Source organism: Aegilops tauschii, chromosome 7, assembly GCF_002575655.3.
Source record: "Aegilops tauschii subsp. strangulata cultivar AL8/78 chromosome 7, Aet v6.0, whole genome shotgun sequence".
NCBI classification, from domain to species: Eukaryota; Viridiplantae; Streptophyta; class Magnoliopsida; order Poales; family Poaceae; genus Aegilops; species Aegilops tauschii.
The window spans coordinates 97,002,931-97,017,752 of record NC_053041.3 but is presented as its reverse complement, the minus strand read 5'-3'; the positions used below and the strand labels follow the sequence as shown (position 1 = coordinate 97,017,752).

Genomic DNA, 14,822 nt, shown 5'->3' with positions numbered 1-14,822 from the left:
TGCTCAGCCATCTCGGAACAGGCCACATCAAAGGCGGTCTTGCTCAGGAACCACATACTGGCTTGGTGTCTCCTGTACGCCAGTCACCAGCTACCAATTGGCAATTAGTGAAAAGTACAAACTGGTGAATCAGAGTAATGCATGCCAACACATGCCATGTTGTCTTCTTATATGGTTTGTTTTGGCTCATTAGGTTTTCTTCTTGAGAAAAAAGGAGTAGCCATCATCACTCTGATCTTTTTGGTGTTTGTTGTAGTGGTTGGTGACTGTCCTACTCACTGATGACAATGTGTGCTGAGAGGGGACTGAGACGAAGGCAACTACATCTTGCGTAGGGCAACATCTTCCTTCAAGAGAGCACAACAACCAAGGAGACAGCAGACCACCAGGATCAACAAAGAAATATCCAAGAACTCCAATGGCTGATGAGTCATGGAGGCTGCCGAATTCAGTGCAGCAACTGGCTGCCAACATGCAAGAACCACCAAGCCAGTACTTGCTCAGAGAGCAAGAACTGCTTGGTGGGAACCTTGCTGGTGCCGAGATGCCGGAGCCCATCACAACAATTGATCTTGGCCTGCTGTCTTCATCCAACGATCCTGAGGAAGCCGCCAAGCTGCGGTCGGTGCTGAAGACATGGGGATTCTTCCAGGTGAGTTTCTTTATTACTTCGTTCTTGAGTTTCCTGTTCCTAAGATTCTCTTCTTTTTTTTTTTGTATTTTTTGTTCATGGTGACTTGGTATTTCTGTAACACGCATCAGCCTATATGTAACCAGGTTTCTAACATGGAATGGAGACCTCTATGATGGATTCTGTGATGGCCGCATCAAGGGAATTTTTTCACCTACCGCTCGAAGAGAAGAAGAAATGCAGTAACCTGATAGATGGGAAGCATTTCCAGGTAGAAGGGTATGGAAATGACCAGGTGAGGACTCAAGATCAGAGATTGGACTGGTCTGATCGACTGCACCATGAACATTACGCTGGAGGCCAAGGACCAAGAATTGCCGATGCACTGAAGATCTAAGTAAGATGGCTGTAGTTCCATGCTAGAGTACCCATGGAAAGTAGTAAATAATTGGTGAACTTACAGGGAGCAATCTGGCTATAATGAAGAATCAGCCTTGTTTATGTTTGGTTTGTATTAACATGCTCTCTGAGCACTTTCATATTCTCTTATCTGCTCAAGTGTCTCCACCGTTCCTCCTTATACACTCGGTAGCTTTTACTCTTCAAAATGCATAAATCCTGTTCCCATAACATGGTGAATAATGATTTTTAGGGTGTAAAAATGTCAGCACTAGTCACTGTCATGTTGTGTGGAACTGACAGACATGTTTGGCATGGTGTACTCCATGGATGTCACCTTTTGCCAAGATACTTCCCTTCAGGAATTTGGTGTCACGGCGTAATTTTTCCCTTTTTTTGCGAATTATGTAAATTTCGTTAAAGGGTAATATATGAATATTAAGTTGATATCAAGTATATCAGGCATCGACATACGACATCAAGAGCTAGTCGAGATATCCATGATGCACTCATCCAAACTATTTAAAAAGGAAGATAAAAGACATAGCTCCAAAATTCAAGCATGAACAATCAATGGCACAGTAGCATACAACAATTTCCACCTTGGCAACACTCCGGACAGCAACAAATGTTCTCCAAAACAACAGTGCTGCACCTTAAAAAGATGGTGTCATGTTGATGCAAAGTCATCTTTCGGAAATATCATGTCCACACACACCTTTGATGGAAGGAAATAACAACATGTTATGTGTTGTTTCAATTGAAGCTATCATCCTCGTGGCCCCAGCGTAGTTAGATTGGGACAATATTATGTGAAAAAATTAAGCAAATTAGATGGAGTAATATATTGCACGTCTTTCTTCACCAGTTCAAACTTTTGGAGTAATTAGCTGGAGCATCGATTTATATGTTATTGTTTCTAAAAGTATATACTATCTCGTTTATACAAACAATTATTTCGAAAACATTTACACTATTCCGGGTGCTAGCGCTACTGTGCACTTTGTAGCTCTCTCCCGTGTGGCTGTCGTTGGATTACGACAATTTCCAACCTTTTTCGTGGTGGGCCGGATCCATCTGGCAGCAGACAGACACGGGCGGTCCGCCGTAGAAATCGCGCAGGCGGCAACGAGACCCGGCAGTGCGGCGCGGCTAATAAAGGGGAAGGGCCCGCCGGACTCGCCAAGGAGACGCGGCCTACCTCCATGCGGGGAATCGCCTCGAGGTAAGAAGCAAAGAGCACATGCATGCATTTAACTGATCTGAATCCTAATCCCCCACTCTCATCAGCCCAGAAATGAATGCGTGTGCTCTTTCCTTCTTACCCTCGAGCCAACTCCCGGAACCAGAGTTGGATTTGCAATCGCACCTACAGAGGTTTGTTTGGTTGGGTCGATTGTATGAGTTCTCCGTTGCTATGTTCTGAGATCTGAACCCGTGACATGAGAACTGATTGACAAATGATGATTTTGTAAATCAAAGTAGAAAGCACCACCGTTTTAGAATACTTCTATTTTTCTGCATATTCTTCCTACCGGCAAGGTGCCCCGGAAGATGGAACGTAACCGCAAAATTCAACTACGCATTTCGGCAAACACGCTGATGGGGTGCTTCAGATGAACCAAGATTAGACCGCTGACACCGGTTTTTACCAAGTTTTTGTTTGTTTACTCTTGTGTGTGTGTGCTTGGGGGGCGGGTTAACTGGTTCACTAGTTTTACCAAGATAATTCATAAACTAGTCCGGATCAAGGCTACATCAGCATTGACATGAATAAGATAATAAACTGTGTTTAATAAGATTGGCAACAATGGAAGGCCTCTCCCAGTTAGATTATCTGATGAAACGCTTTGATGTATGGTCCAGTGTGGAATCTTTCTCTCATCCTGTGGTCAACTCTTGGGTTCTCACAGCCTCATTTCCCCTACTAGCTGGAAACGATTGTCCTGGTGTAGTTTGTCCCCTTGGTTATTTCACTCTGTTAAAAGATTGTGGCTTTGTCAGGTCACTCTAGTTTAGAATATTGTTGGCGAGGCATACCCAATTCTTGATTAGCAAGCTGACTTTGTCTTAATCAGCATGGGCATCGACGAAGAGACTAGCCATCAGTTACTAGCGATAATACGAGGAAAATAAGGAACCAATAGACAGGATAGGAAGCACCTATCTGAAATAGAAATTTAACAAAGTAGAAGATAATGTAGAACAAGGGGATAACAGTTGAACGGAAAGAGGTATCAAGTGACCTGCAGATGGCATACAGTGACACAAAAGTGTCCACATATAGCACATTCTAATCAGACAGTTGAAACATAAACCAATGCTGTAAGTAAGAACAGACTGCCCGTCAGTCTTTTGCACTTCATAATCACATTCAGATCTCATGCACAACAGTCCATGCAGACTGAGATTAAGACAACTTGCTAATTAAAAATGAAGTCATCCATCTTGCTTAGTGCCGCTCTTCCTTCAAAATAGTTCATGCACAACAACCAAAGGCAGAGCAGACCAGAATAAGCAAAGGTGACACATCCTAGAACTCCAATGGCTGATGAGTCATGGAGGTTGCCAAACTCTGTGCAGCAACTGGCTGCGACCGTGCAGGAGCCGCCGAGCCGGTACTTGCTCAGAGAGCATGAAGGTCTTGACGGGCACCTGGCTGGTGCCGAGTTGCCAGAGCAGATCCCAACCATAGATCTCGGCCTGCTATCAGCATCCAACGATGCGGAGGAAGCCACCAAGCTACGATCTGCGTTGCAGAGCTGGGGATTCTTCAAGGTCAGCTTCTCTTCCTTATCCTACCCTTCACTCTTGTCTGTGTGCATCTCACGATGCATAAGATGCGGGACTTGGCTACTCCATTATCTCAAGGGGAAAAAAAGCCTTCTTCTTGCATTTTTTGCTTCTAGAGTACTTGCTTTTCTGTAACACACATCAGCCTGTGTACCAGGTTTCTAACCATGGAATGGAGACCTCTATGCTGGATTCTGTGATGACTGCAACAAGGGAATTTTTTCACCTACCGCTTGAAGAGAAGAAGAAATGCAGTAACCTGATAGATGGGAAACATTTCCAGGTAGAAGGGTATGGAAATGACCAGGTGAAAACTCAAGATCAGATTTTAGACTGGTCTGATCGACTGCATCTTAGAATTGAGCCAGAGGGTGGGAGAAACCTTGCACATTGGCCAACACATCCCAAATCTTTCAGGTAATCTATCAGCGGTCACAGATACCTGTTGTCTGTTTTGTAGAAGAAAGTTCATTTGCTTATTTATGTCTTTTTTTTTTGCGGGTTTGCTTATTTATGAATTTTTTTTGCGGGTTTGCTATATTATGTCTTGAGTGACGTGGGCTACAGAAACAAAACAGACACTAGTAAACTAGGCTTGGTTTAATTGGACTACCTCTACCTGAGCTCTGTTTGCAGGGATGATCTGCACAAATACGCATTGAAATGCAAGAGAATCAAAGGCGACATCCTTCGGGCAATAGCCAAGCTTTTGGAGCTTGATGAAGACTCCCTCGTTAATCAGTTTAACAGTAACGCCCGCACTTATTCTAGATTCAACTACTTCCCGCCGTGTCCAAGACCTGATCTTGTCCTGGGCGTCAAGCCTCACGCGGATTTCTCTGTTCTCACGGTTCTTCTCATGGACAAAGATGTCGCTGGGCTGCAATATCTTAGAGATGGAACCTGGTACAATGTTCCAGCTGTGTGTAACCACACCTTGCTGATCAACATTGGTTTTGCAATGGAGGTGACCATCTCTGAACATCCAGTAATTTTTCTCCCAGATGATACCACTATAATCAAGTTCTTGATGACTTTCACCTGACCATTTCTCGCGCAGATAATGACCAACGGGATCTTCACAGGGCCAGTGCATAGAGTTGTGACTAATGCCGATAAAGAGAGGATATCAGTGGCCATGTTCTATGGTGTGGACCCTGATCATGAGATTGGGCCAATAGCTCATCTGTTGAGGGATGAGCAACCGGCACGGTACAGGAAAATGAAGGCCAAGGACTTGCTAGTCGCGCAACTTGACCATTTCTCTCAAGACCGAGGAGCACAAATTGCCGATGCATGCAAGATCTAAGTGAGATGACTGTACTTTCATGCCACAGTACCCATAGAAAGTAAATAGTTGATGAATTTACAGGGGATGAATCTGGTTAAAATGAAGAATTAGTCCGGTTTATGTTTGAGTTTGTATAAACACGCTCTGTGAACACTTCCATATCCTCTTATCAGCTCCAGTGTCTCTTCCCTTCCTTCTTCTGTACTAGCTTTTATTCTTAAAAAAATCATATCCCCATGAGTGAATAAATCATTTTTATGATGTTCAAATGTTGACACCAGTGTTAGGGCCATGTTGCGTGAGACTGACAAAGACATTTTGGCATGGTGTACGGCATGGATGCCACAGTTTGCCAATACATGTATCATAATTCGGTGTCATGACATAAGTGTGGCCGATTTTTTTAAAAAAATATTAGTTTATTATTAATGAAATCTTAAAACTATATTACTGATTTTAAAATTTTCATTTCTATTACCTCATTTTATTTTCTTTTTATTAAGCAATTGTTTGCGAGGTTCACTGGATCATCTTTTTGTACAAACGCAAAAGCTTAAATTGTATACTCTGACATGCATAGTCGTTCATGCATTACTCCATTCGTTGAAGTACATGCCCTGCTCCTCCTAAGATGTCCTAGAGCGGTGGCACTTTGGCAAGCGATGGCGGAGCAGTGGCGGATCCCCTTGGCGGTGTCGTTTCTATGGACGGGCTCGGAGTGGCTTGCCCAAACGCTTTGCGACCTACCAAACACGAAGAGAATGGAGCTCATGATGACACTGGTGTTGCTGGCACATTCGCAACGAGACAACACACCATAAGCAGCCACCCTCAGTCGAAGCATCCAAGAAATATCTTCTAAGCTACGTGGACTCACTAATTGGTGTCCAGAACAACCCAGGTGCTGATCCAGTTAAAGGCCAGCAAGTTATGGATGTGGTGACACCCAGCAAGCCATTACCGCATGCTCAACCCATCAATGGCGCCCCACCCAGGTAGTCTACGTTGACGGATCGATTTGCGCCACCTCGGGAACTGCGGGGGTGCGTATGATTCTGCGCGGCTCCTCCGGCAACATCATTTTCTCATCCTGTAGAAAGTTACGTACATGTGCAGAACCATTTGAGGCCGAACTCTCAGCTTGCATGGAGGGCATCAACCTCGCCCTGCAATGGACGAAGATGCCGATAGAAGTGGAGACGGACTTCCTTGTCGCTCTTAACATGAATAATGGTCTGAACAAGACCAGTCTCACTATGCCATGTTGGTTGATCAAATCCAAAGGCTTTTGAGGGAAGAGATAATGTTCAAGCTATCTCATGTTCATAGGGAATAGAATGGTGTAAGCCATTATCTGGCCTCCTTTGGCTGGACAGAAAGTCGAACTGTGGTGTGGCTGAGTTCGAGACCAGGAAACGTCCTTGATATTTGTAAGAACGACTTATGTCCTGATTGATGAAATATAAAATCTCCCTTTCACCCATAAAAACAAAGAAGTACATGCTCTTTGTTTTGGCAGTTGCCACTTAAGATGCCGATGATGCGGTAAGGCCGTGTACATGACACAAAGGCCGATGATCATTTGCCTCTTTCGATTTTTGCAGTCTTTTCTTTTGTTGCAAAAAAGGCACCGAGATCTATTTATAAAGAATCAACATCAATACAAACGACCGTAAAGAAACTAGAAATTGCATTCCAGTCCACAGAGCATCAAAAAACTTCAGCCACCTGAACGAGACGTAGTCGTGCCGCCGCCGCTACGCCTACGCACCCGAAAACCGGCCTGGCCTTGTAAAGGGTGGACCACCTGGCGGATGGGAAGACTCCAATCTACGGCTCTGAAGGCGCACCGGTAGAGCCATCGTCGTCGTTGAAGAAAACCCACACAGGATCGGGAGCCACGAACCACTACTAAAGACACCGAGCCTTCGACCGTTCCCTTGACCTCCGCATCGGCTTGGCGACAGTGCTACGGGCGCCATGCAATTATGGCATTCTCGACAACACCCTCCTCCCATCCACACACGCACATGCGCACGTACACACACCCAACACTCCCATGTGTGTCCCTCGTGAAAACTAGAAATCCCTTGATTTATCCGTTTCGAAAAAAAAGAAATCCCTTGATTTGGGCGGCGGTGCCCTGACATCGTGATCTACATGAAAGCACTGCCTTTGGACAGTGGGGTGGCGGGCAAGGCTCTTGCACGGGTGTTTGGCCATCGACGGCGGCTGATGTTCTTCAATGGGGGTAGCATAGTGGCAGGACATGTTTGTAGGCTTGTCGCGTTGCGTGCTGACGTAGGGGTGCGCAGCTTTGCAACTTTGCAAGAGCTCTGTCTCTGTTCTATGGCGTGGCTGCACTTCTTCTTCCGCCATCTTCTTTGGCGATTCCGTCCGGCAACTTGTGTTCTGCACCGTGGTCTGTTTTGATGCGTGAGACATGATGTCTGAGGCTGCTTCGTGAGGTGAGGCACCTGTGCCTGTCGTCCTTCCTTGGCCACCACTTGGCCATGTCCATGCATGGGGTGCATCTCCGCATGTGGATGGCACGGCACCCTACGAGCCAGGGCGAGAGGGCAGGCCGTGCCGTCTTCAGAGGCGGAGACGGACGTGATAGTGTGGCATCGGAATTGTCAGGCCGTGATAGTGTGGCATCTGATTTGGCAGAATGCCGTCCCAAGGGCATAATCTGCAAATCTTCCTCCAGGTTTGAGCAGTTGGGAGATGATCTAGAGGCCTACTACAGCCACGTGCATTTATAGTTTTATACGTAACCCAAGAAAATCCGCTGATGCATGGCACATAAAATGTCATTGTTCTGAAACCGTGGATGTGTACACGGCTCGATTTGGGTGCATTTTCGGGAGGTGGATACACTATGCTATATGGCTGCCTGAGTGTCTGAGTGCCTGGTGCTCATTAGCATGCAATGCCTGGACAACCTATGATGAATAGTTCTGGTACGTTTTCACTGTGCAAAATACAAATACGAAGCATGGAAAAAAAGGTTCGAAATGCCATGCTCTAAATTAGTTGAAGATACCGACAACACCGTATAAGTTTCTTAGTAGAATATTTGTAGGCAATAGGTTCAAAGAGATTTAGCAAGAGTTTAGGTTCTTCAAATGAATACCAGACATCTCTGATGGACATGCATGCAGCACCAAGTTTACCAGAGAACCGAGCATGTTAATTCATGGAAGGATACCCCAAGGAGATGGTGTAGACATTCTTAGAGCAGGTGCAGCCTCCAGAGTCACATCATATGATTTAGCCCCTAGGAGCGTGATGAAAACACATGCTGTTGATTTCCTTGGTGATAAACATGAAAATCCACGGAAGGATACTCCAGTGAGATGCTGTTGATTTCCTTGGTGCAATCTCCGTGGCCAAGTGATTTAATCCCAGTTTCCAGTTCCACGGTCATCCTTCTAAGAGACGGCGCGCATCTAAGAATCAATTTCAAGACATCAAAGTCATGATCTTCTCCTTTTAGGCCTTTGATTTCCACTTCTTCTAGATGAACCATGGAGATACTTTGGCTTCTCCAATTTTTGGGAGAATCACATGGACAATTCCCTGGGCATGATTGTACCACCTAAAGCAAATGAACAGTATTACAATGTATTATATTTATTCATGCTAAGCTACGTATTAAAGATCTTATCTCATGGCTGCCTACAGAAATTGTGTTTAACAGGTACTCCGTATTATGGATGCAAGATATACAAGTACATGGAAGGATTACCTCGGACTTCCCCGGACTCAGTAGGATGACCTCCAATATTTTCAAACCAATATGAACCCGGAACACGCTAAAGAGATGCAACAAAGTTGCCCCATACATGTGCCCTATTGGCTTGAGGCTTAGGTACAAGGCAGAGAAGTTAGTAATCAGAACTTTCTCTATTTCTTGGGCAAAGTCCAGTTCGGTACCCCCCGAGGAATCCTGCAAAACAGTATGGCAGGGTGTCATACATAAAACCAATTTAGCCAGTAAATCAAGTAAATTGAGCAGGGCAAAAGACATACCAAAGCATACATGAAAACATACAGGGCATGGTTGTTTGTGACAAACCTCTGTCTATCTAAGCTCAGAGAGTGAAGGTGCCAAAAACCAAACACAATGGGCAAACCTGTATAAGAGCGTTCCAACGAGACATTCTCCAGCATTGGTGCCGATATGAACACATTGATGTCTTTGTCGGCCTCAAAATCCATTGTCAATTGCTTAAGCATGGGAGTCACAATGTCAACACCACGGCATTCCGTATAGTAATCCAGGAGAAGCTCCTGCAGCGATGTTGAGTGGATCGTGATCTCACATTTGGACATAGCTGCCTTCACCTTCAGCACACGAAGGCATGGGCAGAGGGAAACCAAGGTGCTAAGGTCGTTGATGATGCATTTTTTAAGGATCATACTGTCGAGCTTGGAGAACTTGCCACCAAGAAGCCGTGTGAAGCAGATTTGATACAGTTTAATCTTGATCGAGACGGCATTGGGAAAACAGGGCAGGTCGACATCTCTATACTTCTGGTCATATAGTGTGTCAATTAGGTGAGTGAAGACGAGCTCTTGCGGGGAGAGCCTCGCTGCGGCGCGGAGAAGGGTGGCATTGGTACCATGTGCACTACAGAGGTGGATGCCGAGTAGGGACACCGAGACACCACCGTGTGCCGCCACAGCTTCGAGTGTGGCCAGCGCTGGTTTGTGTGAGTCGGGCTCAACACCATGAAAGGTGATACTGATGTTGCGCAATCGTGGGCAGCGGTTCAGGAAGGTGCCAAGGTCGACAATGTTGCCGTCAAGGGCCAGCGTCTTGAGCGCGGGGAACTCGCCGGCTGACTGTGGCGTAAAGGTCCCAAGGTCCAGGATGCAGGCTTTGAGGGACAGCCTCTCCAGCGCAGTGAACTCGCCGGCCGGCGGCGGCATGACGCAGAGCCAGGTCTCCAGCTTGATCGATATGGTGCGGTCGAAGCAGGGCAGCTCGATGCGGTCCATGTGGCTCAAAACTAACTTACTAGACCCCGGGAAGTCGAAGAATAGCTCCGCTGGAGAGACTATAGCGGCGGCGCGCAGCAACGAGTTGGCTTGGGCGGCTGTATGTCCCACCCGGATGCAGATGTCGAGGAGGGACACCGCCGGCGAAGCAGCGAAACTGGCGAGCGCCGATTCGACCTTGGCGGGCGGGACGCCGCGGAAGGTGAGATCCGGGAGGTAGGTCCAGAGGCCGCGCCACCGGCGCGAGAGGAGCCCAGTGCGCGCGGCGGCGCGGACGCAGCGTAAGCGCACCAGCACCAGGAGGAGGATATCATCGGGGAGGGCGCCGATTAGGTCGGCATCTCGTGGACCACGGCCGTGGCAAGCTACATGCGGCGGCGGAGGCGAGCTGAGGCGACGCCCCGATCTCGTTTCCATCGGTGCGAAGCCCTACGAAAGTGCGTCCTCACCGATCCCATCTCCCGGAGTGGCCCAGTTTTTGTGCGGAATTCTTTTTGACCCAATTAACAAAGCCCAAGTCCATAACTGCTAGTGCAGCCCACAATTTAACAGCATCACGCATGATATTTTTTTTATACTTCGAACCCCTAAAAGAACCATATATAGTTCAAAAAGAACGGCTATTTCCCAAAGTGCCTTTCTAAGCTCGAGTGAACAGCTAAATAAATAAAAATTCAGAAAATTCTTAACCTTTTTTAGCAAGCATTGACAACTATTTTTACTGTTTGCAAAGTTTGAATCATGAAATGATATTCGTGGAAGACGTGGCAAAAAAAAAATGCTCCAAAATGCTTTTGAAAATAAGTTTTTTGGAGCATCTTTTTTTTGCCACCTCTTGCCGGCCCCTCGATCCAATCCGACGTGTCCGGTCGCCCCTCCTCTGGCGATGCGGTGGACGCGTGGAGCAGAAGAAGTGCCCCGCTGCCACCTTCCACGGAGCGCGCGCGACCTTTGCCGACGGCCTCCTCGGGTGGCGGCGAGGGTGGGTGCGAGGGAGGGAGGGGAGCGGTGGCGCGACAGGGGCGCCCCCGTGTAGCCAGAGTAGGGGCGACGCGAGGGGGGGGGGGAGATATTTGACAACGCTTATGGGCTTGTAGAGGCGTGACGCGTAGGGATTGGTCCATAGCTCTCTCATTAGCCCCATAGCCGATGGGTCATCGACGACGTAAGAAGAACCCATCGTGACGGAATTTCTTGGCGCGGCTACCAAGGTGCTTAGCCATCTGGAAGTCAACTCACAAATCCCTCTTGGCTTGCTCAACGGGGTTATATCCACTGATAGAGAGATGACTTAAGGCAACTTCAGACGTGTCTGCGGACAACTTTAGAGGAACTGGCCATCCAACCCAGTGCACCAAATAAAAAGCGGACGCAACATTTTCCTTTGTATATTTTTTACATAGCAAAAATAACCGACCCTAGTCTACTCTTTGCCAGGTGTGTGCATGCCGTGACCCACGTCCTACTCCTTCTCAGAGTTTGCCGCCAGTTTGTCGACGTCGCAGGTGGAGGTGAGGTCGATGATCGAAACAGACGGTCCGGCTCGTAATCGTTGTGGCCTCACGTGAATGACATGGAGCTCCTGACGCTGGCAGTGTTCCCCTCTGGTACCGCCTGGTCGCCTTTGCATCCGCCTCCGTCGTGATGTCGTCGAACATGCGGTCGTGCTCCGCCTCATTGACGCGGAGCTGCCACCACTCGCGAAGGATGGTGCGGGCGCTGCCATCGAATCTTACAACGCCCGCTGCTCATCCACGAAGCGCCTTTGCATCCGCCTCCGTCGTGATGTCGTCGAACATGTGGTCGTGCTCCGCCTCATTGACACGGAGCTGCCACCACTCGCGAAGGATGGTGCGGGCGCTACCATCGAATCTTACAACGCCTGCTGCTCATCCACCAAGCTAGGATTTTCCCTAAGCATGGCCGCAACGGCCTGCTCGCCGATGGACCTCTTTTTTATTGCGGGTAGAAATTTGTATTACTCAAGACCTCAAGTCATTACAGTCCATCGCAGCCAACTCCAAAGCATCTGGAGGTCCCAAACCAAGCCAAGTCATGGTTCTACCCTCGCTACGAGCAAAATATGCTAAACTATCACTAACTTTATTTTGGCTACGATTTATATGAGTAATACAAAAATCACGGAGGGACAAAAGATATTTTATCTCCTTGATGATGGACGAGTAAACCGATCTATCAATATCTAAAGATTGAATCAATTTTACTGCCATTAGGGAGTCCATCTCAACCTGCGCTGGCAAGTTGCTCCTCTGGATAGAAAAGGATAGACCTTCCATGCATGCAGATAGCTCAGCTTCGAGCGCGTCCCGACAGTGAAACAATTGCCTACAGGAAGAGAAAATAATGGCACCCCTGTCATCCCTTAACACCATACCTCGCCGATGGACCTCGAGGAGCTGCAAGTTGTATCATTGCTCCTCCTGCAATGTCGAGAACGCAGAGACCAGCGACGCCTGCTCCTCCAACTCCACCTTCACCTACTGCAGGGCAGGGACGTAGCTGCCTCATAGGATCTGAAAATCCTTCACTAATTTAGTACTAGTCATTAACATTCATAGAAGGATGAACCCACTGTCATATACATGACCCCATCCAACTTTTTTTCTAGCTTCGTCCCTGCTGCAGGGTGAAGCTGGCAGCCGACACGGGCGCCTACTCCTCCTCCTCTGCTTCTTCCATTGTCTTGTCCACCTCGTCCAAGCTCTCCTCCTCCGGAGAGCTTGGAGGTTCTTCCTCCGTAATGCGAGCCGCGCAGGGGGCATGCCATGCATCCACCTCGGCCTTGAATGGTCCCGCGGCGAAAGGGTCTTCCCCCACCAATGGTGGGTCATGATAATTGGTTGCGGAGATCTAGAAGGAAGAAGGGAAGAGGTGGTGCGTCGGCGGCTCAGACGGAGGGAGATGGGATTCGGAGGTGGTACGGTTGTGTCGTGGCCGACGGTCTTTAAATAGTAGGCGCCCAAGCAGGCAAAGCTACGGCTCAAATGCGTATGCCCGGAATGGCTTCTCATTTGCCGCGCCAGGCGGACGGATGATTAGCCTGCTTCGATACGGTCGGAAGACTTCCCTTCATCGCATCCGACCACGCCCGCTCTGACCGGCATGAACATGGTGTGATGAGCGAGCGCATGCGGCGGGCCGAAGTAGCTTTCTCGACCACGCACCGGTGTGAATGCCACGTCCTCCGCTGCAAAACGTTACATATCGTCTTCTGCTGTCTTTTCTCCCTATTTTATCAAGAAAATAAAGAAGCAGCTAACTCCCGGCTGGCTTGCTGCGATACGACTATACGAGGAGAAACGAAACGAGATATGGATCGTGCCTATTGCACACCCCGTAAGTATCAGAGGCGATGGCGCCTTCGTATCAGAAAACATGAAAATGTAAAAGGTGTTGAGCTTAATTAGCTCGGTTCATAAACTACCTAGTGTCTTTACGCGGCTCCACAGGTTCGTGGCCATCTTGAAGCACTGTAACGCTTGTATCTTCGACAACAGAGCACAGCTATCCCTACTCGGCTCGTCCAAACAGGAGCACTCTCGCGCCTGGGAAGGGGCTGGTGCCATGGTGCGTTGACGGCAATGCTGGCAAGGCTGTGGCCACTTCCGAGGCCAGCGTAATTTTTTCCTCGGCTCAGTAGCCGCCTCATGGAAGATTTTTCTCTTTTTCGAGGGGATGTTCTTCGAAGCTTCTCCGGCATCATATCCTTTTCTTGCCTCCACCACGTGATAGGCCAAGAGTCCTAACATCCTATTCCTATGGCGACGGACCGATATCATTTCTTGGAAGATAATCTTGCAAGACACCTTAAAAAATTTACCTTCGTATCGAGGTCTATCATTCACCAACTTGGAATACTCCTCCGCCGAGAAAACCTCGAGAGGATTGCCGGGAAGTTCCTCTTCAGGGTAACATGGTATCTTTAGAGCAATCGCTACTTTAACTAGGCCCCAATTCTGAGGGTCAATGTTTGAAATCTTTTTCAGGAGCTCACCGGCAGGCCGCAAGGACTCGGCGTGCTTGTTCACAAAATGATCATAGTTATACACAACAGCCGTCGTCTCAATGATTTGTTCATTAACCATCTCCGGTTCGACTTTCAAGTTGTAACGACCCAGGACAGCTTCCATCCCTTTGCTCATACGGAGGTGATCATCCTTACTCAGCTCCAACTTCTCCGAAGGCACTAGGTACTCGAAGCAGTTCTTCAGGCCCCACATGAGCTCCATAACAGTGTCATCGTACAGGCAGGATATTCCCAGCTTGTCTTGAATGATGCGTTTGTACTGAGGCTTTCCAACAGCTAGTGTCTACTGCCCGGGAACGATGTACTTCCGGATCATCGTAGCGAGATCGTTGTCGACGCCAGTAACGGGGTGAGTGGCGCTGCTCGTGTTCTCAAAGCATTTAAATTCTTTCAGCCAAACAACTGATTCTGCCAGGTAACCCTTGACGAAGTCCGCCCAGATGTCCTCCATTGCTTTGGGTCGGAAGAGTTTGAGGCCATCGTATGAGAAAAGTGCAAACCCAGATAGCGTCTCGAAAAGCACCAAGATGGTTCCACAATTACCCAACTTGACCACTAGGTTATAGAAGTTGTCCGGCATCTCCGTATCGATCCTCGGCGTCGCCTCCGTCCGCTCCGTCTCCACCTCGTTCTCCGCCGGCTCAGGCTCCGTC

General features: G+C 48.0%; 2 protein-coding genes across 3 annotated transcripts; one reads left to right on the top strand and one right to left on the bottom strand.

Moving 5' to 3' along the window:
- Positions 1 to 253: 253 nt before the first annotated feature.
- On the top strand, positions 254 to 5,281 carry LOC109755786 (codeine O-demethylase-like). 2 transcript variants are annotated; one of them, XM_073504976.1, is made up of 4 exons: positions 254 to 652; positions 3,981 to 4,240; positions 4,460 to 4,790; positions 4,884 to 5,281. In XM_073504976.1, exons 1-4 carry the CDS (start codon positions 419 to 421, stop codon positions 5,130 to 5,132), a joined length of 1,074 nt encoding a protein of 357 aa, XP_073361077.1. In that variant the 5' UTR covers positions 254 to 418; the 3' UTR covers positions 5,133 to 5,281. The 2 variants fall into 2 exon arrangements, with proteins under 2 accessions (XP_073361077.1, XP_045087715.1); XM_045231780.2 differs by lacking the exon at positions 254 to 652 and adding an exon at positions 3,562 to 3,808.
- Positions 5,282 to 8,173: 2,892 nt separating this feature from the next.
- On the bottom strand, positions 8,174 to 10,538 carry LOC123494961 (uncharacterized). The gene is made up of 4 exons (XM_073504972.1): positions 9,866 to 10,538; positions 9,150 to 9,712; positions 8,866 to 9,066; positions 8,174 to 8,715 (listed from the first exon to the last, which is right to left on the bottom strand). Exons 1-4 carry the CDS (start codon positions 10,536 to 10,538, stop codon positions 8,395 to 8,397), a joined length of 1,758 nt encoding a protein of 585 aa, XP_073361073.1. The 3' UTR covers positions 8,174 to 8,394.
- Positions 10,539 to 14,822: the final 4,284 nt, after the last annotated feature.

Excerpts from the sequence above, each read along its gene's own strand:
- LOC109755786 (XM_073504976.1), top strand. The coding sequence starts at position 419 with ATGGCTGATGAGTCATGGAGGCTGCCGAATTCAGTGCAGCAACTGGCT. Across the intron at positions 4,241-4,459 it reads ACACATCCCAAATCTTTCAG|GGATGATCTGCACAAATACG; the intron begins GTAATCTATCAG and ends CTCTGTTTGCAG. Across the intron at positions 4,791-4,883 it reads ACATTGGTTTTGCAATGGAG|ATAATGACCAACGGGATCTT; the intron begins GTGACCATCTCT and ends TTTCTCGCGCAG.
- LOC123494961 (XM_073504972.1), bottom strand. The coding sequence starts at position 10,538 with ATGGAAACGAGATCGGGGCGTCGCCTCAGCTCGCCTCCGCCGCCGCAT. Across the intron at positions 9,713-9,865 it reads CCCACGATTGCGCAACATCA|CGAGGCTCTCCCCGCAAGAG; the intron begins GTATCACCTTTC and ends TCCGCGCCGCAG. Across the intron at positions 9,067-9,149 it reads ATGTTTTCATGTATGCTTTG|GATTCCTCGGGGGGTACCGA; the intron begins GTATGTCTTTTG and ends ACTGTTTTGCAG.